The following is a 23,527-nucleotide window of genomic DNA, read 5'->3' as shown; positions in this document are numbered from 1 at the left end:
GATCATTCTGTATTATCCGAGCTAATTGGAAAAATTGAATAAAAAGTGCAGCTGGAAAGGTATTTTGTTCTTTTTTTGGAGCAGGAGAGGGCAAACAATAGGTGAACCAGTTACTGAAGCTACAATGTTCCATTAGGACCATCTGCTCTACAATATGACAGAACTACCTTGGAAGAAGATGGGAAAGATGGATTGTATAGCCCATTAATGCAACGTTATATACACACAAGATGTTTGGTTTTCACTCATCTTTTAATGATCTCTTCCATTGTCATCCATATTTACTATGAAGACAAGGCTTTGACTATGTTTGTGAGACAAATGAAATGCTTTTAAGTTTGAGGCATAATCGGAACCAAACAGGATTCATCCGTGGCTTCAGCTGTTTTTAAAATTGTAAATATTTTTAATGCAAGAAATTTTACTTTATCATTTATTTGATCGAGATCTAATCAAGCCCTACTCTGCATCTTCACTGTTGATTTTGATTGGTTTGTTTACCACATTTGCTAAACCAATTGTAGATTTATCCAATTCTGATTTTCCACTTGACACCCTTTGTTATGTACGATTTCTCCGTTAGACCATTTGTACATTCTTCTAACTGACGACTAATTTTTCCTAGAAGTTATCCCAGTAACAAAGTTAAACTAACTGGTATGCTAATGCTGGGATGATCTTTATAATTTTATTTGAACAAGGTCATAATGTTTGCAGTTCTCCAGAATTCTGGCACTTCCCCTGAGTCCAGGAAACTTCAACCTTCTCTCAGCATCCTTGAATGCATCTCATCTGGTCCTGGTGCCTTGTCAATTTTGAGGACAAACAGCCTATCCAACACTTCAATCAAATAAATTTTGAACTCTATTATTGACTGACTGCCCCTTTCTGTCACCGTGGCCTTGGTAGCATCTCTCTCTATTTGGTAAAGACTGATGCAAAATGTTCATTTAATACCTCAAACATGCTCCCTGCCTCCATGTATATATTCCCTTTCTTTACTCTCTGATCAGTTCCTTCCTCCTTTTAACTACTGTCTTACTGTTTATATGCCTGTAGAAGACTTTGGAATTTCCCTTTACAACTGTTTTTGTAACTGTGTGCTTAGTGGCTTCACAATTTTCTGGCTGTTTCACTTCTGTAGCCCAGATGATGCAACTGAATATAACTTGGAGCTCTCATTCTTGACATTCCAGAAATTTGGATGCACTATTCATGGTAGCCACTATAATACAGAACTCAGAAGTTAAATGCATGGAGCGGTCTGGAAAATCCATAGAGTTTTCCCCTTCAGATTACAGAATGCGCAGCTGGTTAGTTATTCAGTCACATATTAGAATTGAAGAAATATCTTGTGACCGAAAAGTGGCCATTCTAAATTGCTACTTTTTGCTTGATGCTCCAATGTAGTACATCCCATCACACTTGACTTTCCTTAAATCTATCCTTGGTACAAAAATATAAAGACAGCCACCGGTGTGTGAAAAGAGAGCAGTTGGTGGCACGGTGGCACCGCAGTTAGCACTGCTGCCTCACAATGCCAGACACCCGGGTTCAATTCCTGTCTGTGTGGAGTTTTGCACATTCTCCCCGTGTCTGTGTGGGTTTCCTCCGGGTGCTCCGGTTTCCTCCCACAGTCCAAAAATGTGCAGGTTAGGTGAATTGGCCATGCTAAATTGCCCATAGTGTTAGGTGAAGGGGTAAATATAGGGGAATAAGTCTAGGTGGGTTGCTCTTCGGAGGGTCGATATGGACTTGTTGGGCTGAAAGGCCTGTTTCCACACTGTAAATAATCTAATCAGGAAGGCCAAAGGAACATAGAGAGTAATCTTGACTGTGAATGAATTTGTTAAACCAGTATTTCAAAAGCAATTTATCAGGAAATGATTCAACTTTCTTTTTAACATGGTTTACAATAAGTTACCTCCCTGTAGAGGTATTTGTAATGTATGCAAAGAAAACTGGCTCTTTACAAGCAAACTCCCTCTTTTAGCTGAATAATTGTTGACTTGTCAGGAAGATTTCTCAGCACGTTAAATGGAGAGATTCTAAAAATTGAAACAAATTTTGTTGCAACGTCTAAAAATATCTTTTTGCAAGTTTGTAAGAACCAAGGCTGCAAAGCATGCCATTTTTGCTTCCTCTCTTGATTTTAATGTGGGAACATATTTGACATAATGCATTTGAGGGGAGGAAATGGTTTCACCATACCAATACCACAACCTTAGCATGGTTCTACTTCAAAACTGGCTGGCCTAAATTAATTTCATTACTTTGCTCTTCAAACTGAGTAATGTTAGTTCAGAACGAGAGTGCTTCCTATTTTGGGTCACACTGTACAGATTAAGCATTTGCACGTTGGGTATTGCACAGAGTGATACAGATTAAAATTTACTGCACTCTTGTTTCAACCTTGGATTGATGACCCACTCTGCACCAGTTTGACAATTTTTCATTCCCCACCTCCGCCTTACAATGGTGAGTGAGAACACTAGGTAAAGAGCACTGAGTTGGATATCTGTTGGAATTGAGAATTACCCACTGTGTATTTAGTGTCATACCAGCAAAGCTAGAAGCCTAACTTTAATCTTTTTAATCTGGTTAGAATTTGAACTGAGGTTTGAGGCCAGGGCAGTTGTCTAATATACTTGATTGTTTTTCAAAAGTCATGTTTTTAATAATGAAAAGATATGGATAGGGACAGCCAAGATGATTGTAATGCAGTTCTAATAAAGATGTTTGTTTTAACTTGTTAAAATGACAATAGACAATAGGTGTAGGAGTAGGCCATTCTGCCCTTCGAGCCTGCACCACCATTCAGTACGATCATGGCTGATCATCGTTAATCAGTATCCTGTTCCTGCCTAATTTTCATAACCCTTGATTCCACAATTCTTGAGAGCTCTATCCAACTCTTTCTTAAATGAATCCAGAGACTGGGCCTCCACTGCCCTCTGGGGCAGAGCATTCCACACAGCTACCACACTCTGGGTGAAGAAGTTTCTCCTGATCTCTGTCCTAAATGGTCTACCCCGTATTTTTAAGCTGTGTCCTCTGGTTCGGCACTCACCCATCAGCGGAAACATATTTCCTGCCTCCAGAGTGTCCAATCCTTTAATAATCTTATATGTCTCAATCAGATCCCCTCTCAGTCTTCTAAACTCAAGGGTATACAAGCCCAGTCTCTCCAGTCTTTCAGCGTAAGGTAATCCCGCCATTCCAGGAATTGACCTCGTGAACCTAAGCTGCACTCCTTCAATAGCCAGAATGTCTTTCCTCAAATTTGGAGACCAGAATTGCACACAGTACTCCAGGTGTGGTCTCACCAGGGCCCTGTACAGCTGCAGAAGAACCTCTTTGCTTCTATACTCAATCCCTCTTGTTATGAAGGCCAGAATGCTATTAGCCTTCTTCACTATCTGCTGTACCTGCATGCTTACCTTCATTGACTGGTGTACAAGAACATCCAGATCTCTCTGTACTGCCCCTTTACCTAAATTGATTCCATTGAGGTAGTAATCTGCCTTCCTGTTCTTGCCACCAAAGTGGATAACCATACATTTATCCACATTAAACTGCATCTGCCATGCATCTGACCACTCGCCTAACTTGTCCAGGTCACCCTGTAATCTCCTAACATCCTCATCACATTTCACCCTGCCACCCAGCTGAGTATCATCAGCAAATTTGCTAATGTTATTACTAATACCATCTTCTATATCATTAACAGATATTGTAAAAAGCTGTAGTACCCCACTGGTCACTGCCTGCCATTCCAAAATGTTTATCACTACTCTTTGTTTCCTATCAGCCAACCAACTTTCAATCCAAGTTAGTACTTTGCCCCCAATACCATGCGCCCTAATTTTGCTCACTAGCCTCCTATGTGGGACTTTATCAAAAGCTTTCTGAAAGTCCAGGTACACTACATTTACTGGATCTCCCTCGTCCATCTTCAGAGTTACATCCTCAAAAAATTCCAGAAGATTAGTCAAGCATGATTTCCTCTTCATCAATCCATGATGACTCTGACCAATCCTGTTACTGCTATCCAGATGTCGTAATTTCATCCTTTATAATAGACTCCAGCATCTTTCCCACCACTGAGGTCAGACTAACTGGTCTATAATTTCCTGCTTTCTCTCTCCCACCTTTCTTAAAAAGTGGTACAACATTAGCCACCCTCCAATCCGCAGGAACTGATCCCGAATCTATCGAATTCTGGAAAATAATCACCAACGCATCCACGATTTCTCGAGCCACCTCCTTCGGTACCCTGGGATGTAGACCATCAGGCCCCGGGGATTTATCAGCCTTCAAACCTAACAGTCTCTCCAACACCAATTCCTGGCAAATATAAATTCCCTTAAGTTCAGGTCCTTCAGCCACTGTTACCTTAGGGAGATTGCTTGTGTCTTCCCCAGTGAACACAGATCTGAAGTACCAATTCAATTCTTCTGCCATTGCTTGTTCCCCGTAATATATTCCCCTGTTTCTGACTTCAAGGGCCAAATTTTAGTCTTAACCATGTTTTTTTGCCTTTCACATACCTAAAAAAAACTTTAACTATCCTCCTTTATATTAGTGGCCAGTTTACCTTCGTACCTCATTTTTTCTCTGCGTGTTTCCTTCTTAGTAATCCTCTGTTCTTTAAAAGCTTCCCAGTCCTCCGTTTCCCCATTTATCTTTGCTATGTTACACTTTTTCTCTTTTAACTTTATATGTTTTTTAACTTCCCTCGTCAGCCACGGCCACCTATGCCTCCTCCTAGGATCTTTCTTCCTTTTTGGAATGAACTGATCCTGCAACTTCTGCATTATACATAGAAATATCTGCCATTGTTCCTCCACTGTCATCTATGCTTATGCAAAGTGGCTTCAACCCCTACCCCACCTAGTTATGCAACAATAAAAAAAAGTGTAGTGTTGTGCACATCTTTATATGAAAATTAAAATACTCACATTTATGGATGACTCTGTTTTGCAAGAGTGAATTTACATATTTTGCCCAGAACAAGGGATTGGAGAGTATCTCATCTGTACTAAGTCTCCACAGAGTATTTTCTGAAACAATACATTTTATTGAAATTAAATCTGGTAGCCAACAATCCCACCAATTCATACAATCAGCAGCTTCAAAACAATACTGCTTTTCATGTCATCCCACGATATGTTTTCAAAAAAATGAAAGTCTACAGTATTTTATTCATATAAAGTGAAGCTGTAAGGATGTGCGTTTTTTTTTTAATTCCAATTTTAAAATGAACATTTATATCAGGACAACCTACTTTAATTTGCTGATGTTTGGCCTCCTTTCAGTGACTGAAAGTGCTGAATTTAACAGCAGTTCATCCTGTACTGATTGCTTATTATCAACAAAATAAATTTCAGTTTTCATTATGAGCATGCACCTCCAATTCTTGCTATAGTTGGAATTCATATATGATTGCTCATTGATTTCTAGCTAGCAGGATCAGCTGAATAACTTAAGCCACAAATAAACCTGTGTTCCAACAGGACAAAGTGAGGGGGAAAAATAAGAAGGGCTTATGCCCGAAACGTCGATTCTCCTGTTCCCTGGATGCTGCCTGACCTGCTGCGCTTTTCCAGCAACACATTTTCAGCTCTGATCTCCAGCATCTGCAGACCTCACTTTCTCCGGAAAAATGTTAAAACCCAGTGTGCAGGAATACTGCCTCAAATACACTTTAAATCAATTTTATTATGATGCAAAGGTGTATTGGGGTGGATGTGTAATATGTGGAAAACCTTTTATGTGCAGTGGCTGTATATTTTTTATTTATCCTGTTAATTGGGCTACTGTTCCTCATTGCTTGGTATTGTCATTCTCAACCAATGACATGGTCCTTAGCACCAAACCTTTCATGAAGTGTAACCCTGTGTCGTGCACTAAGACTCTAAACCCACTTAAAAATAGTGAAGTTTAGTAACAACTGTTCAAATTTTGTTTTCCATTTTCTGCACCAAAATAATGTTTGTGATCTCATGTTGATTTAGTTTCCCTGGTTGGTGCAGCCCTCCATAACCTTATCCAAATGCCTGTTATTCATGAGGAGTAGACCTCTATGTTGAGTGTGGGTATGCTACTGCAGTCTGGGATGGTACATCATATCCAGCCCTTCTGCCCTTTTCTAAACAAAAAAGCAGAGGTCGCTCATTGGGTCAGGTTGGGATATTCCAGCTGTCATTTTATTGCATTTTTGACTAGTTAAGTAATGCAGAACTAAGATCAGAAATATCCGATTTTTTTTTTTTTGTTTCTCTCTCTGTCTCTTAGATAACTGAAGTTGCCCTTAAATATCACAATTGTAACAACAGCAAGAGTGTTCAGCGTGTGCTCCAATATATGGAAGAGACCAATCAGGCTGACCGCAAAGATCAGGCCACAGATTCTTTTCCACATGAAATGGAACCTTTCTTCCAGATGAAGAAATCTTGTTGCAATACAATAATGCTTCCTCAGTGGAATCGTATATCCCAAACTCTCAACATCTGTGAGTTGTGCATTAATCAGACAGTTGGAATTCGACCAAGTGTGATCCACCTTGTTCAGTGCAATTTTATAGAGATGGAGGCAGCACTGGATTCGTTCTACCTCAGAGAGCACATGTTTTTCCATCCGCGATCAAACACTGTAGAATGCAGCAACATTTTGAGTTATTACAGTCCTTTCAACTACTACACTGTTTGCTGCAGGACATTTAACAGTTTGTTTAAACCTGATCAAGTTACCCCATCAGAACTGGTTTTCAGTGAAGAGCAGAAGAGTGGGGTGATGATGACCCACCGCTTTCCTCATGTTGAGGACAGAATATCGACTCTTCTCGAACTGCATCACAGTCAAAGCCACATTACAGGACTTAGCTGTAATACCAATAAAACTCTGAACATTTACTTGATGGATTCAAATTTGCACTGGAGATTTGCCACTAGATTAGGAGCCAATGAGTCTGCACAAGTGCAAGAATTTGCTACAATTATTGACCTGTTGGATGAAATTCATTATGTCCTTGACCAAAGGCAGATTCTTGATAAATCTTCTATTGGTACGTAGCTACGTAAAGGTATATTTAATGTGGCTGAGATGTTGATGACTTGTAATACTTTACATGGTTTAACACTGCTGATTTTAAAAAATCTCTGGTTCCAATTTGCAGACTCCAGTCCAAGTACAAATGCTACTTTGATGAAATGAATTTGGTCAAATTTTATCCCTTCTCCATTTTGGTTTCTTCATTTAACAGTCCCAGATCAACTTAATGAATATGCTCTGAATTTAGATAGGCTTTTAGTTCTGTTTGCCATAATCCATCATGCACTTTCTTGAATCATGGTTTCAAGATTGATTCTAAATTAACCAGTATACCTGAATTTCCCTTGCATCTTTGAAAATATGGCCCAAGCTTTAGCTCTTCATCTAGATTCAATTGAGCTCACTGTCTGCATTAACCACTTGAGTAATGATGTATGCAAATATTTCAGTCTTACTCAACCTTACTATTTAGGGCCTAGATTAGAGTGGTGCTGGAAAAGCACAGCAGGTCAGGCAGCATCTGAGGAGCAGGAATGGAGGACTGAAGGGCTTTTGCCTGAAACCTCAATTTTCCTGCTCCTTGGATGCTGCCTGACCTGTGCTTTTTCAGTACCACTCTAATCTAGACTCTGGTTTCCAGCATCTGCAGTCCTCACTTTTGCCTACTTACTGTTTAGGGTATTGACTACTTGTTCTTCTCCCTCGCTTGATGCTTGCCCCTCCCAGGTCTCTTGTGGCACAATGATATTGTGGGCCTCTTCAAATTAAAGGTCAGTGTTTTAACATCATTTCCCATACTTGATAATCTCCTTTTGGATATGTGCACGTGTGGACAGCAGCTCAGGATGGAATCTGACTTGACTGCTTTGTCCCATTTGTTTGGAAAGGTCACCCAACACACTGCATCAAGACTTGGATATGAACATTGAATGCCTAATGTTCAGCTAAGGTGTTAAACAGTGTCTTCCCCTGTCATTCCAGGAACTAGTTTGTCTTAAGTCTACTGAAAATCAGAGGAAAGCTCCCTCAACATTTTGTAGCAATAATTTAACTTATATTTAAAGATACCAGTCCTGTTCCTTTTCCAATTTTTATAAAATGTCTACAGTGTGGAAGGAAGCCTTTTGGCCAGTCGTGTCCACACCCACCCTCCAAAGAGCATCCCACCTAGACCCAAGCCATTCCCGCAACCCTGCTTTTCCAAGGCTAATCCGCCTAGTCTGTATATCCCTGGATTCTCGGTATTTCAGTATGGCCAATCCAACTACCCTACACATTTTTGGACTACAAGAGAAAACTGGAGTACAAAGAGGAAACCCACACAGACGTGGGGAAAATGTGCAAGCTCTGATTTTATAACAACTTATGAAGCAAACCATATTGGGAATAACAATAAGTTTAACAGCAAATTGTATAAGTGTTTGTGCAGTCACATTCAATGTACATAACACTTTTTTTTCAGCTCGAGTCCAAACTCTGTGGTTTCCAGTTCTGGGATGCTAGTTATTTATTGCTTGATGTTCTGAATTGTGAACTCTTAAAGCTGTAGACTGTAAATCATCGTTGGTCTGCAACAAGCAATGGTCATTAACATGATAAAAGTTTTGTTTATCATTTTGCTGTTTCAGAAAACATTATAAAGAATTATAGCAGGACATACAGTCCATTAAGTCGGCATCTTATTGCTGGAACAAAATCTCAAGCTCAGGAAAAATATTTAATTGCTGAAGTCACGACCCAGACTTTTGACAACATAGTTCTGGATGCTGAAAAGGTTAGCCCGAGGTTTTTCTTGCTATTTTCATGTCTGAGTGACAGTTTGTATGTGCTGTTAAAAATGCCGTTGTACATTTTTTGTAACTATGATATTTAGATTGTAAGATTAGAATGTAGCAAATTCTCATGTCAATTCCTATTTCTCTACAAAACACATATACTAAAAGTTTATTCTTGGGCAATGGGTCTGTGCCAGGTGGGAGATGGTCTGCAAAATTTGTTTAAGCTTTATACTGATTTTGTGTTCCTGCTACATTTCTTCTCAATGTTGCAAATTTAAGTCTGTGAATAAAAATGTGTTTCTACACCACTAGCCATTTCTAAGCAATTGTGAGGAAACCTTACATTTTGACGAGTGTTTCTGTCATAAGATTTTTAAAAATTCCTCCTCTTCCTCCACTGTTGAAAGTCATGATTCATGATGGTATATGGTTATTGCAGGCACTGGCCTCCTTCTGGTTCCTTGCCTGAATTGGAAAGTATGACCCCAAATAATGTTTGAGAAGGCAAGGTATCATATTGGACTTGCTCTGTTTTACAATAATATTCTGGATTAGTAGTGCTGGAAGAGCACAGCAGTTCAGGCAGCATCCGAGGAGCAGTAAAATCGACGTTTCGGGCAAAAGCCCTTCCTTTATTCCTGATGAAGGGCTTTTGCCCGAAACGTCGATTTTACTGCTCCTCGGATGTTTCCTGAACTGTGCTCTTCCAGCACCATTAATCCAGAATCTGGTTTCCAGCATCTGCAGTCATTGGCCATATTGTTTTTACTTTTACAATAATGTGGAGTAACTAAGCAGGAACCCTGGAAATTTACTTGGGATTGTCATACCCCTCCACTGTCTTCCTGCTAATATTGAAACCAGCTATAGTGTCTAATGTTTAGCTAAGTTGAGGAGGTTGGAACAGATGAGGAAACCAGTTTTGAAACTTGTACATTGGATTTGATTTATTATTGTCACATGTACCTAAGTACAGTGGAAAGTTTTTTGTTTTGTGCTCAGTACTGGCAGAACATGCCATCCAAAGATGCAAAGATCATAGGGTGACTGAACAGAGCAAGGAATGCAAAGTTACGGCTGCAAAGAAGTACAAAAAGCAAGGTCGATATTAGCTTTGAAATCAGAGAGGTACATTCAGAAGTCTAATAACAGCTGGGAATAAGCTGTTCTTAAGTGTGTTTTAAGTTTTTGTATCTTCTGAGTGACTGAAGAGGTTGGAAAAGATGTTAACTGAGATGGGAGGGGTCTTTGTTGGCTGCCTTTCTGCAGCAGTGAGAAGTGTAGATGAAGTTGATGGGTGTAAGGTTGGCTTGCGTGACTGTCTGGGCTGTGTTCGAAACTTTGTGTAATTAGCCATTATCAACCAATTTTATTTTTTGACATTTTTGCTGACTAACTCTGATTTTTTTTTAAATTTATATTTTAAACTGTCAAATTGAAATGAATCACAGGATTGCATTATTTCCTCTCCTCCAAAGAGGAGAGGTTAATACTTTGATACAATTCCATAGATGCTGGCAAGTCTCTGCCTTCTTGCCTAAACACTTGTTTGATTTTGTTATCTGTTTCACCGTAGAGTCATAGAGATGTACAGCATGGAAACAGACCCTTCGGTCCAACCCGTCCATGCCGATCAGATATCCCAACCCAATCTTGTCCCACTGCCAGCACCCGGCCATATCTTTCCAAAACCCTTCCTAATCATACCAGACTTGTCATTGGAACTAACCTTGATCTTGTTCTCCATTGACCAATTCTGGAAAATGTGTAAAGGACATTGTTGGGATAGCATGTAAGAACAGCAACCCTGGCAGCTGTTTTTTCTTCCCTCACTCCCTAACTTGAGGCTAGTAAAACCTAATTGTAACACCCTTATCAGATGGCTTGCCTAACACATGTAACAAATAGAACTTCCAATCTTATCACTGCTGCTATCAAAATCTGAATTGTTGTAAAATTGTAATTTTGCAAACAAATATTTTGTGCAGACTCTTGTATACAATCCATATTCCTCCCTTGTTTGGTCTTTTGTTTGAAGTTGCTGGTTGAAGGCAGCTGTATACAGGCTTTGTGTGAAATTCCTCATGAGTGACATGGATAGGCAATGAGGGCTGTGGCAAGTTAGTCATTCAGTACAGCAAGACAGCTCAAGCCTGGCTTTGAGGAGTTCCAATGAGTAAAGTGCAGAATGAAAAGAGCTGAAAAATGTCTGGCTAATTTTTGTTATTGTAAACTTCTTCGCACACACAGGCCATTTGCCCCATAAATTCCATGCCAGCTCTCAGTATAGCAATCCAGGCAGTTCTGTTCACCATTAGGTAAAAACAATGACTGCAGATGCTGGAAACCAGATTCTGGATTAGAGTGATGCTGGAAGAGCACAGCAGTTCAGGCAGCATCCGAGGAGCAGTAAAATCGCCATTAGTCATGTACAATTTGAAACATTATTTCTGTTACTGTCTCTACAGTGCTGCCAAATCTGCTAAGTTTCTCCACCATTCTTTTTGTTTTTAGATTCCCAGCATCTGCAGAATTTTGCTTCTCTTAACCCTCTGTGCAAATATATTGGCAAGTTTTTAAAATTATAATCTGCCTTTTGTAAATATGCTAGAAATGCAGGTTGTTGAAGTTCCAACACATTGTAATTATGATATCTCGTAGGTGTTGCTTTTCCAGTTTTTTTTATATTTGGGAAAATTTGTAATATTTGTTTAGTTTCTGAACCCATTGCCAATTCATGTCTCCTTGTAGATTGTGAGAATGACGCACCTTCTGAACGTTTGGTTTAGTGTGTGCATAAATCCACCTTTTCTATTCACCGAATTGTTTATTTTTCTTTAAATTAATGTATATTTGAAACTTTAACTGCTTTTGTGATTGCTTCATTAGTGGTAAGGCTTGTGGTTTCTTTCTAATCTTCATCTTGGTAGGCACAGTCATTCAAATAGCATTATATAAATTGTACAAATTTTATACATCGAAGGTTATTTTTTGTGCCATTTATTCAGTAACGAAACATTTTGCCATGATGTGTCATGTTTGCAAAATGTCTAAATTGAAAGCCAAACCTTTGAGCAGTTTTCTATTTGGTTCAATCCTAGTTGTTTTAAATCTTTGATAGTTTCTTTAATAAAATACTTTTCCTTCTTTTAATAAAGTACCCTGTCGGTATTATTTTTACAATTTCGAACATAATGCAGGTGGACTGGGTAAATAATGTTGCTAGTGGATCTAAAGAAAGGGAATTCATGGAATGCTTACAGGATGGCTTTTGGAACAGCTTGTCATGGAGCCCACAAGAGAGCAGGCTATTCTGGACCTAGTGCTTTGCAATGAACCAGACTCTATAAAAGATCTTAAAGTAAGGGAACCCTTAGGAAGTAGCGACCATAATATGGTAGAGTTCAGTCTGGAGTTTGAAAGGGAGAAGGCAAAATCGGATGTAATGGTGTTACAGTTGAATAAAGGTAATTATGAGGGCATGAGAGAGGAACTGACTAAAATAGACTGGAAGCAGAGGCTAACCGGGAAGACAGTAGAGCAAAAATGGCAGGAGTTTGTAGTTGTAATTGAGGACACTGTACAGAGGTTCATTCCCAAGAAAAGAAAGATTAACTGGGGAGGGACTAGACAACCTTGGCTGACAAAGGAAGTCAGGAAATGTATTAAAGAAAAAGAGAGATCCTATAAAGTGGCTAAGAACAGTGGGAAATCAGAAGATTGGGAAGGATACAAAAGCAAACAGAGGACAACAAAGAGTGTAATAAGAAATGAGAGGATCAAATATGAAGGTAGGCTAGCCAGTAATATTAGAAATAATAGTAAAAGTTTCTTTCAGTACATAAGAAACAAGCGACAGGCAAAAGTAGACATTGGGCCACTTCAAACTGATGCAGGAAGCCTAGTGATGGGAGATAAGGAAATAGCAGGAGAACTTAACAAGTACTTTGCGTCAGTTTTCACAGTGGAAGACATGAATAATATCCCAAAAATTAAAGGGTGTCACGGGGCTGAGTTGAGTATGGTTGCCATTACGAAAGAGATAGTGCTAGAAAAGTTAAAAAGTCTTAAAATTGATAAATCTCCTGGCCCCGATGGGATACACCCTAGAGTTCTGAGAGAGGTGGCTGAGGAAATAGCAGAGGCATTGGTTGAGATCTTTCAAGAGTCACTGGAATCAGGAAAGGTCCCGGATGATTGGAAGATGGCTGTTGTAACCCCCTTGTTCAAGAAAGGATCAAGGCAAAAGATGGAAAATTATAGGCCAATCAGCTTAACCTCGGTTGTTGGTAAAATTCTAGAATCCATCATTAAGGATGAGGTTTCTAAATTCTTGGAAGAGCAGAGTCTGATTAGAACAAGTCAACATAGATTTAGTAAAGGAAGGTCATGCCTGATAAACCTGTTGGAATTTTTTGAAGAGGTAACAAGTAGGTTAGACCAGGGAAACCCAGTGGATGTGGTCTATCTAGACTTTCAAAAGGCCTTTGATAAGGTGCCACACGGGAGGCTGCTGAGCAAGGTGAGGGCCCATGGTGTTCGAGGTGAGCTGCTGGGATGGATTGAGGATTGGCTGTCTAACAGAAGGCAGAGAGTTGGGATAAAAGGTTCTTTTTCAGAATGGCAGCCGGTGACGAGCGGTGTCCCGCAGGGTTCGGTGCTGGGGCCACAGCTGTTCGCATTATATATTAATGATTTGGATGAGGGAACCGGGGGCATTCTAGCGAAGTTTGCCGATGATACGAAGTTAGGAGGACAGGCAGGTAGTACTGAGGAATTGGGGAGGCTACAGAAGGATCTAGACAGGTTGGGAGAGTGGTCCAGGAAATGGCTGATGGAATTTAACGTGAGCAAGTGCGAGGTCTTGCACTTTGGCAAAAAGAATAAAAGCATAGACTACTTTCTAAATGGTGAGAAAATTAATAAAGCCAAAGCACAAAGGGATCTGGGAGTGCTAGTCGAGGATTCTCTAAAGGTAAACATGCAGGTTGAGTCCGTGATTAAGAAATCGAATGCAATGTTGTCTCTTATCTCAAGAGGGTTGGAATATAAAAGCAGAGATGTACTACTAAGACTTTATAAAGCTCTGGTTAGGCCCCATTTGGAGTACTGTGTCCAGTTTTGGTCCCCACACCTCAGGAAGGACATACTGGCACTGGAATGTGTCCAGCGGAGATTCACACGGATGATCCCTGGAATGACAGGTCTAACATATGAGGAATGGCTGAGGATACTGGGATTGTATTCGTTGGCGTTTAGAAGATTAAGGGGAGACTTAATAGAGACGTACAAAATAATACATGGCTTGGAAAAGGTGGATGCTAGGAAATTGTTTCCGTTAGATGAGGAGACTAGGACCCGTGGACACAGCCTTAGAATTAGAGGGGGTCATTTCAGAACAGAAATGCGGAGACATTTCTTCAGCCAGAGAGTGGTGGGCCTGTGGAATTCATTGCCACGGAGTGCAGTGGAAGCCGGGACGCTAAATGTCTTCAAGGCCGAGATTGATAGATTCTTGTTGTCTAGAGGAATTAAGGGCTACGGGGAGAACGCTGGTAAGTGGAGCTGAAATGCGCATCAGCCATGATTGAATGGCGGAGTGGACTCGATGGGCTGAATGGCCTTACTTCCACTCCTATGTCTTATGGTCTTATGGTCTTATAATGGGACCCAAGTACTGTTCATAGTCATTGTGGAAAATGTGTCTGGGAGGTAAATAATGCTTTATTGAATGGAAATATTTTAGAATTGAAAGTTTGAAAAATAATATATTTTTGGTGTGGCATCAAGATTCTGTCCTGTCTTCATCCATATAAACAAAAGTCTAGGCTTCTAGTCCCCACCCACTTTAGATGATCAATACTTGTCCAGGAAATCAAATTAACCCATGTAAACTCCACCTGGTATGTAGCCAACCTTCCCAGTGATCTTATGCATAGTCAAATGACAGGTTGTATTCACCATCTAAGACAGTTCAATGGCGTTTGTTCCAAGGGATGGTCACAACTTGTTGTGTAGTTCGTTTTTTTTAAAAGGTATTTGTATTCTGATTCTTCCTGGAATACCAGCGTGAATTTTACAATCAAAGTACTTGAATTTCACAATAAATGTGTGTAATTATTTTTTAATCAAAGTTGAACGTAAAAATGAAGGTGAATAGCAGCTATCTCCTCTTCATTCTCATCCTAAATTAGTTGTTTCTTCCCTTAGGGACCAATGTAATGGGTAGGTGGAAGGTAACATAGTCTTATTATTTTGGTCAGGTCTTTGCATGATATTGTGCTGACTGACTTTACAATACTGTCTTCTCTTACAGAATGTTTTGTTACTCTACTACACTCAATGGTGTGGATTTTGCACTGCTCTCAATCATGTGTTCATTCAGGTTGCCCGTCTATTCCATGCTAATGATGGAATTATAATAGCCAGGTGAGAAATAATCGCAGTTGTTTCAAAACAACATTTCCTTTGCCCTGCTTTTTTTCAGTTCCCCGTTGTGTGTCTCTTTGTTCCTGCAGCTATTCTATCCTGACATGGACATATATCGCTGTTCCTTCAATGTCACTGGGCACACAATCCTGGAACTCCATCCATAAGGGCATTGTGTGGCTAGGTGCGGCACGTGGGCTGTAGCTGTTCATTAAAACAGCTCACCATCACCTTCTCAAGGACAGCTAGGGACAGGCAATAAATGTTGGCCAGCCAGCGATGCCCACGTCCCACAAGTGAATAGAGCCTGTTTAGTCAGGATCAATGCTGAAAATGTGTTGCTGGAAAAGCGCAGCAGGTCAGGCAGCATCCAAGGAGCAGGAGAATCGACGTTTCGGGCATCTCCAGTCAAGATTAATGACATATCTCGAATAACTCCAAACATGCATTCAGTCTTGGTTTTCAAAAATCTTGTCTCTCAAAATTAACTATTTCAGGTGTGATGTTCCATTTCTTTCTTTGCGTTTTTGAAGGTATACTGATGATGAGAAAATACCAAGGGGACATATCTGCTTATATTAGACATGTCATTGAGATATCTGCATACCCGTTTTATTAAATGGCTTCCATACAGTCATCTTGCCTTTGGAAAAAGCCATGACTATAATTTGTATCTAAAATTATCATTGCCAGGAGTGTCATTTATTTCAAGAAATTCTGGTAGTCTTGCAGGTGAGTGAGTGTTTTTAGAGAGTTGGGAGGAGGGAGGTGCTACAGGGGGGGTCAAGAAAGAGGTTACAGTTCTGTAATGTGGTCATTCTGAAAGACAGCATTCATTGGAACCAGAAGACAGCCTGTAGGCAGTGGGGACAAATAGGTCATTTTCAAGTTGGCAAATTGTAACTAGCTGAGTGCCATAAGGATCAGTGTTGGTTCCTCAACTGTTTACAGTCTATAGCATTGACCTGTTTGTTGGAGGTTAATGTATGTTGACTCAAGTTAGGTAAGGAAATACATCAGGCGAAAGTGAGAACTTCAGATGTTGGAGATTAGAGTCAGGAGAGTGGTGCTGAAAAAGCACAGCAGGTCAGGCAGTATTCGAGGAGCAGGAAAATCGACGTTTTGGGCAAAAGCCCTTCATCAGGAATCCTAAACTCCGTCACCAATGAAAACTCTCAGTACCTGCACTGCATAAACTCAGTAACCAAGATCCATTGTGTTCTGTGAAGAGAACTCCACAGATCAATGGGCCTCCCATTTCCTTCATAAGGAAATACATTGTCAGGAGGATGTAGAGAGTCTGCGTGACGAAACTTGGTAGGGTGGATCCTGAAAAGATCCTTCTTCTCTGTCTGTTTCCATGCTGTACATCTCTATGATTCTCTTGTAGGAACGAATAGAACTGGGAGATGGTGTTTTAAAAATAAGAGAGCTTGCTTTTATCGTTGAGATGAGACCACCACCTTCCCCTCAACTATGAAGCCCATTGTTCTATGGTGTTCTCTTCTCAACACAATGGATGTCCGTCACTGAATTTATTTAGTACAGGTATTGAGATTTTTCATTGATGAGGGAGTTTAGGATTCTGTGAGGAGTTGAGACTGCAATCAGATCCATTATGATATTATTCAATGGCAGAGAAGGCTTCTAGATCTGAATGGCTTACTCTCACTCCTAAGGTCTGTGTTTCATCAGTGAGCTTAAGCTAACTGGTGGTTATGTGGGATAACATACAAATGCCAGTGCAGTGTTAAGCAAGCGCGACATTCTCTGATGGAGTGTTTTGAAATGAGTTGGTTTGCTAGAAGCCTGCTTACTTGTTCAGGTAGATTTTGTTTATTCAACCTATTTTTCTGATCCTACTGCTCAGATATTAATCCACCACCATCAAATGGAACTTGAACCTGGGCTTCCGAGTCCAGAGACACCATGTTTGAGCCATGAGGGCCCCTTCAGGTAGATCTAGCTGTTCTTGCAATGGTCTGTTCAACTTGGCCCCTCTCCTTGAATTGATAGTCATAGGGATGTACAGCATGGAAACTCTTCGGTCCAACTTGACCATGCTAACCAGATATCCTAAATTAATCTAGTCCCATTTACCAGCATTCCCTCTAAACCCTTCCTATTTATGTATCCATCCAGGTGCCTTTAAATGTTGTAATTGTACCCATCTCCTCCACTACCTCTGTCAGCTCATTTCATAAACGCAGCACCCTGTGTGGAATAAGTTGCTTTAACTCGTTGTTGAGCTCATGCCTGACTGGGGTCTTCCTGTAACAGAACACCTGCTTTATTTGCTAATATAGCAACTGTTAAACTTCTAAGAACTGTTTTTGAAACATTTGACAGATGGAATTGGAAATATTACAAAGGTAAATGATCATTTCTTGTACATTGTTGCAGAGGATACATTACATTATCATGGCTTTGCAGAGTCTGCATTGAATTTCTAAACTGAGGACTGTTTAATAAAATTGTCATGTTAAACCAACAGATTGCAATAAATTGTCTGAACTTCAAAGACTTGCATAAGGATTCAGTATAACCTCCCCCTCTTAGAAGTACAGTTTTTGACACAAAAGCTTATTGTATGTGACATTTGATTAGTTACTACAACTTTGCATGGCAAACAATTAAGCTATTTTTGGAGTGAACTGAACCAGGGACACTTATTCAGTGAAAACTGCAGTGCATAATTCTAAAGCAAAGTTATTGTTGATTGTAAGTTTTCAAAAATTCAAAATGATTTAAATGTGCCTGTGTAATAGTTTATATATGTAAAAGCAGATAGTAATTGGAAAAATGAAATGCAAAATGACTTGCCAAAAAATGCAAAAAGTGTTTTATCAAACTGGAAATAATCTTTAAAGCTGTAAGTTACTGACTTGCAGCTAAATCCATGCAATCTAGGTATTATGCACATAGAACCTATTGCAAATGAGTGCAGTATATCATACTGTATGGTTTTAAACTTCTTTACAGTTGCTGTGAATGAGTTTGCCAAAGTCATTTAAGTTCTTCATCCAATTTAGCTTTTGTACCTATACTCAGAAATTGATCCTGATTTGTGTTTTGGTGCTCCTTTTCCACAGGATTCACAAAGTTGCTCTTGTACTTTCAGAATCAATGTTGCCAAAAATGATCTTCCTTGGGAGTATATGGTTGACCAACTTCCAACTGTTCTATTTTTCCCCAGTAAGAGGTAAGGCCTGAATGAATAAAACTGCATGTATTTTTATTAGTGCTCATTTGCTTATAAATACTCCCAGCTGTAATAACTTGGGAATTTGAGTTTATTATTTTCATTATTTGTCTGAACGTGATTGTATTACTGTTGGAGCTGCTTTTACACGCTTGGGCCCTCCTGATGTGGCCAGCTCTTGTGCAGTATGAAATTTACCACAACTCCAGCACCAGCTTCTGAAAGACCGTGGCTGTGCACTGGAAACCAGCAACCTGAAGTGCAGCACTTGCCTTAATATAATTGTAGCTTCACAACTGAGTTCAGTTGTTAGAGAGATCGTGTGCTGTTACACTACACAATGGGGATGTTCCTTTGAGCTCCATTGGACCAAAACATGTTGCTGCCTAGGCTTGCAGTTGCCTTTTTTTTTGTTTTCAACGAAAATTATTTTTCATGTAAGTGCCAGTAAACCAAGAGGTGGTGGGTAAACCGACATGGAAGGAGATTGTTGGCTTAAAGCAGCCAGTTAAACGGACTGAGTTGCTTTTGAACATTTTCAACCACAAATGAGTAATGCACGTTTTAATGCATGTTTTAATGCAGTTATTATTTCAGCTTTATAGCACTTACCAACGCCTCAAAACCAAATCCGCTATCGCTGATGATTCTTTTTTAACGGTTCCTTACCTTGCATCTTAATAATTTATTTGAAGTGTTGTGTTTGAAATATTTTGAACTGGCTCTCTGACCCTTTCCAAGCAAGAACTTGCATTTATATATTGCTTCACAACTTCAGGCTACTCCAGAACACTTCCAAGCCAATCAATTATTCTTGCAATATGATCTAGTGACTGTTACAAATGCAGGAAAATGACTTGAAAGTAAAATTATTCCTAAAGTATCAGCCCTGTGGCACTTTGTGGCATTGTGCTGAACTAATTCATGATACAGTTTCTGAGCTGTGCATTTCACAAGCTACATTAGGCCATACTTTTGATTTTTTTAAAACTATTCACTAAGCAAGTCTGCAGCACAGTAAACAGAATTAACAATTGGGCAGAATGTGCAAGCTCAGCATGAATATTTTTCAGTCACTAAGTATGTCAGAGGAAGTATCGACTGTTAAAGCTGAAAGCATCATGTGCTATTTGTAACTTGCTGCAGGGTGAAAAACAGACGGTCACAAAGTCAGCAGAGGCCATGTTTGGAAGACATTTGCTGACTTGCTTTTCATTTAAAAGCAAAAACCTCAGCACAATAGTTGAATCTATGTAGAATATTTCAAGCAAAAGTCTTATTTTAAAAAAAAATGCAGGAGAGTATGGTCATGCTATAATGATGCCGTGTTTTGTCTAAGCTGCTTTGCTCTTGGCGTTACATTGAATCTGACCAGGATTGGCAGATTACTTCTTCCTGATGACTCTTTCAAGTTACTTATGAAAAGGTTATGGAGCAACCTGTTGATTTTTCTCTGAGAGAAATTATCTGGGTTCCAATAAACACTTTTGCACAAATAGTACTTTTTTTAGAGAGAGTTCTGGTTAAAAGCAAGCAATCTCTTCGATGACAAAATATGTTCATGCTGCATCCTATTCTTTGTAGAAAAAGATGCGTTTTAGGATTGAAAAGGTGGTGCAGAGGCTTTTAGTGAGGTGTCTCTCTCTCTCTGGTATACTGTACTTTGCAAAAGGGGCTTCATCACCCCTTGGAGCCCCACCTGTCTATTGTACAAAAAGATTCTAAGGTAGCTCCACTGCCTAGCGAGTGGAAGTGTCCATCCGACCTCCATGTCGTCATCTGATAATCTCTTCTGATCTCAGAAGTATTATGTGCTGGAATAATGAATGTATACTTGTGCCCTTCAACTCCAACTCCAGTAAGATGAATCACTTTCCTGCCTAACACAATCTAAATACTGTGACCACCTTACCTGTAACAGATGCTCAGACATACGAGACATATATTGGTGTTGCTGGCTAGGTCAGCATTAATTGCCCATCCCTAATTGCCCTCAAAGGTGGTAGATACCTGCCTTGTTGTAAGTCTATGTGGCATAGGTTCACCAGTACTGTTGGGGAGGAAATTTCAAGACTTTTGACCCATTGACGACAATATCGTGCCAAGTTGGGATGATTTGTAGCTTGGAGGGAATCTTTATAGTTGGTACAGTTCCTGTCTACTTGATGCCCTTGTCTTTCTCAGTGGTTGATGCAGGTTTGGAAGGGGTTAAAAGACAAAGCCTTGGTGAGTTTTAAAGTGCATCTCATAAATGGTTTCCACGTTGCCACCACACTACATTGGTATTTAGTGGAGGGAGTGAATGTTGAAGGTCTTGGATGTGGTGTCAATCAAGTGCGCTGATTTTTTCTGGATAATGTTGAGTTTCTTGTGTTGTTGGGGCTGCACTCATCCAGGCAAGTGGGGAGTATTCCATTCCAATTCTGCACTGTGCCTTGTAGATAGTGTTTGGCTTTGGTGAGTTAAGAAGTGAATCGCCAGTTGAATTCTCGGCCTATGTTCTGCTCTTGTAGCCACAGTATTTATATGGCTGTTCCAGTACAGTTTTTAGTCAATAGCAATGCCAGGATGATATTAGTTGGCAATTCAGCAATGGTAGTGTATTGAATATCAAGAAGCAAAGTGTGGGTTTTCTTGTTCAGGTAGTCATTGCCTGGCACGTGCAAGAATGTTTCAATCAGGCTTGGGCTGCTATGGATCTCTGCATTTGGATATGGACTGCTTCGGTACCTGAAGAGTTGCAAATGGTGCTGAACGGACCTTTGATTGTGTTTGTTTTCTGTCTGTTGGAATCATTTAGCTTTGTCTATCACAGGCTGCATGTACTGTTTGTCATACATGTAAAGTTATGTGGTACCTTTACTAGATTGACACTTCATTTTTAGGTAAGTCTGTCTTGATAATAGGGTAGAGGCTCTGCCAGGCTGTGAGGTTACAAATTGTAATGGAATCCGATTCTGCTGCTGATAGACATGAATTGCCCCGTGAGTTGTTTTGCTGTTCAAGTTGTATCCCATTTAGCATAATGAAGGGTGATATCTTCTATGTGATGGTAGGACTTTGTCTCCACAAAGACTGTGTGATGGTAAGTCCTATTGGTACTGTCATGGACAGAAGCATCTGGTAAAGGTAGATTGATTGATTAAAGACAAAGTAGGGTACACTTATCTCCCTTAGCAGGCTCAGTCAACACTACCAGAGTAGCTGTTTGGGGTGCTGGAAAAGCACAACTGGTCAGGCAGCATCTGAGGAGCAGGAGAATCTATGTTTCAGGCCTAATCAGGAATTAATCAGGAATTAATGATCATTAGTGGACGTTGAGATAGATGTTGATGCAGTGATTTGTTCTATTCTAATTCTAAAGAGGCGCAGGACACTTCCAACTGGCCACTTATAAGCCCATTAGTCTTTTCTCAACTACCTGGGGGGAGATGAAAGATTTAGTTGACAATGTTATCAAGCAGCACTTACTCTCCCATAATCTGCTCACTGACTCCCAAACGTGCACCAAAGTATTGAGCTCTAGAAGTGATTGTTCTTAAGACAGAGTCCGATATCAAGAAGCCCGAGTAAAACAGAAGTGTGCAAATTGGGCATGACTCTTCATTGGCTGGAACGTAACTGGGCACAATGTTTGCATTTGTTAGAGGCTAATCATTTCTGCCTCTAGACATCACTGCAGGAGTTCCTCAGGGCAGTGTTCTAGGCTCACCCATCTTCAGCTGCTTCATCTTTACCTTCCCAGGGTCATAAATGGGGATATATTGCTGAAGACTTCACATTTTTCAGATAAAGAGGGCAGATTATGTTAGCATGCAGCAAGACCCTGGACAGTAATTAGGCTTGGGATAATTCATGGCAAACCAATTGCGTTACACGAGTATTAAGATAATGGTCATTTCCAGTAACAGAGAATTTGATAATTCCCCCTTTCACATGCAATGACTTTTTACCAGCAAAGAATTCCCCACTATCAGTATCCTCACGTCACTAGTAACCAGAAACTTAACAAGCCCAGCCACATATATGCTGGCATTCCTGAGGCGAGTAACTCTCCTGACCATCCCTTCTCCCCCCCCCCCCCCCCCACCCCAAAACTGTCCAGCACCTAGAGGGAGTAAGATGCAATACTCTTCATTTGATTGGCACTCCATCCACCATATTGTGCCTGAAATGGAGCGAAAGAGAGAATGTTTGTTTATGTGGCAGCAGATATTTTTACAAGATAGACTCCAGTTACCCTAAGTACCTTCAATAGTACAGGCTAAATCTGCAACCAACACCAGCAGAAAGAAGATTGCAGAAAGTGTAGGAGAACTTCATTGGCATGTTCCTCTCCAAAATCGCACTCCCCATCCGACCTCGAACTATATTGCCCTTCCTTCATCCATCACTGAGTCAAATTTGTGGAAGTCCATACCTCAGAGCACTCACTGTAGGAGCACCTTCCCAGGAGGCAGCTCACTATCCCTTTGTGCAATTGATGATGGGCAGTAAATGTTGCCCTTGCCAGTGCTGCACATCCTATCATTTTCCTTTTGAAATCTGTTTCAATTCCTTTTAATGTTAGTTTTAATTCCCACTTGGATGTTCTTTTTTTTTAAAGCATCAACATATTTGACTGACTTGAATGAGGAAGCAGTTATGAAATTGCTTACACTACAGTTTGTGGCTGAATAATTACAGAAAGCACAAACCTTTTTTTGGAAATAATGTTCTTCTAACTCTACAATTGTTCAATTTGATCCAGATCAGCTATTTTAGGATCTCTTGAAATTTGTTGGAATAACAGACCAGAGAGTGGGTTGCCTTTTCTTCTGGCTCCAAAAACCATGATAGACTAGAGGTCTCAATTTAATTCCAAGCTGAGTGCTGCTTTGGCTTAAAAGATAGTCTAAGGGCCTGGAGACCAATTACACGAAGGAGGAAAATGAGCTAAAGGATTTATTTTGTACTTGGCAACCTTTACTGAGACGTATACCTGTCAGCATTTCTATTTATTGAGATTAACTATGCCTTCCTCCATTCAAACTGTCAACATGTATTTTCAAGTATAAACAATGTC

General features: G+C 40.1%; 1 protein-coding gene across 1 annotated transcript in view; it reads left to right on the top strand.

Annotated features, from left to right (window-relative positions):
• txndc11 (thioredoxin domain containing 11) overlaps positions 1-23,527 on the top strand; it is an 82,383-nt gene that overhangs the window by 56,738 nt on the left and 2,118 nt on the right. Inside the window, exons 8-11 of the mRNA XM_043711987.2 lie at positions 6,298-7,066; positions 8,682-8,827; positions 15,148-15,260; positions 18,382-18,462. Coding sequence (XP_043567922.2) covers positions 6,298-7,066; positions 8,682-8,827; positions 15,148-15,260; positions 18,382-18,462 — 1,109 coding nt within the window. The remainder of the gene's footprint in view (positions 1-6,297; positions 7,067-8,681; positions 8,828-15,147; positions 15,261-18,381; positions 18,463-23,527) is intronic.

This window comes from Chiloscyllium plagiosum, unplaced genomic scaffold, assembly GCF_037043375.1.
Source record: "Chiloscyllium plagiosum isolate Xiang-an unplaced genomic scaffold, Cpla_swu_hap1 HiC_scaffold_20, whole genome shotgun sequence".
Classification (NCBI taxonomy): domain Eukaryota; kingdom Metazoa; phylum Chordata; class Chondrichthyes; order Orectolobiformes; family Hemiscylliidae; genus Chiloscyllium; species Chiloscyllium plagiosum.
The sequence above is the reverse complement of the archived record's forward strand: the minus strand, read 5'-3'. Positions and strand labels throughout refer to the sequence as shown.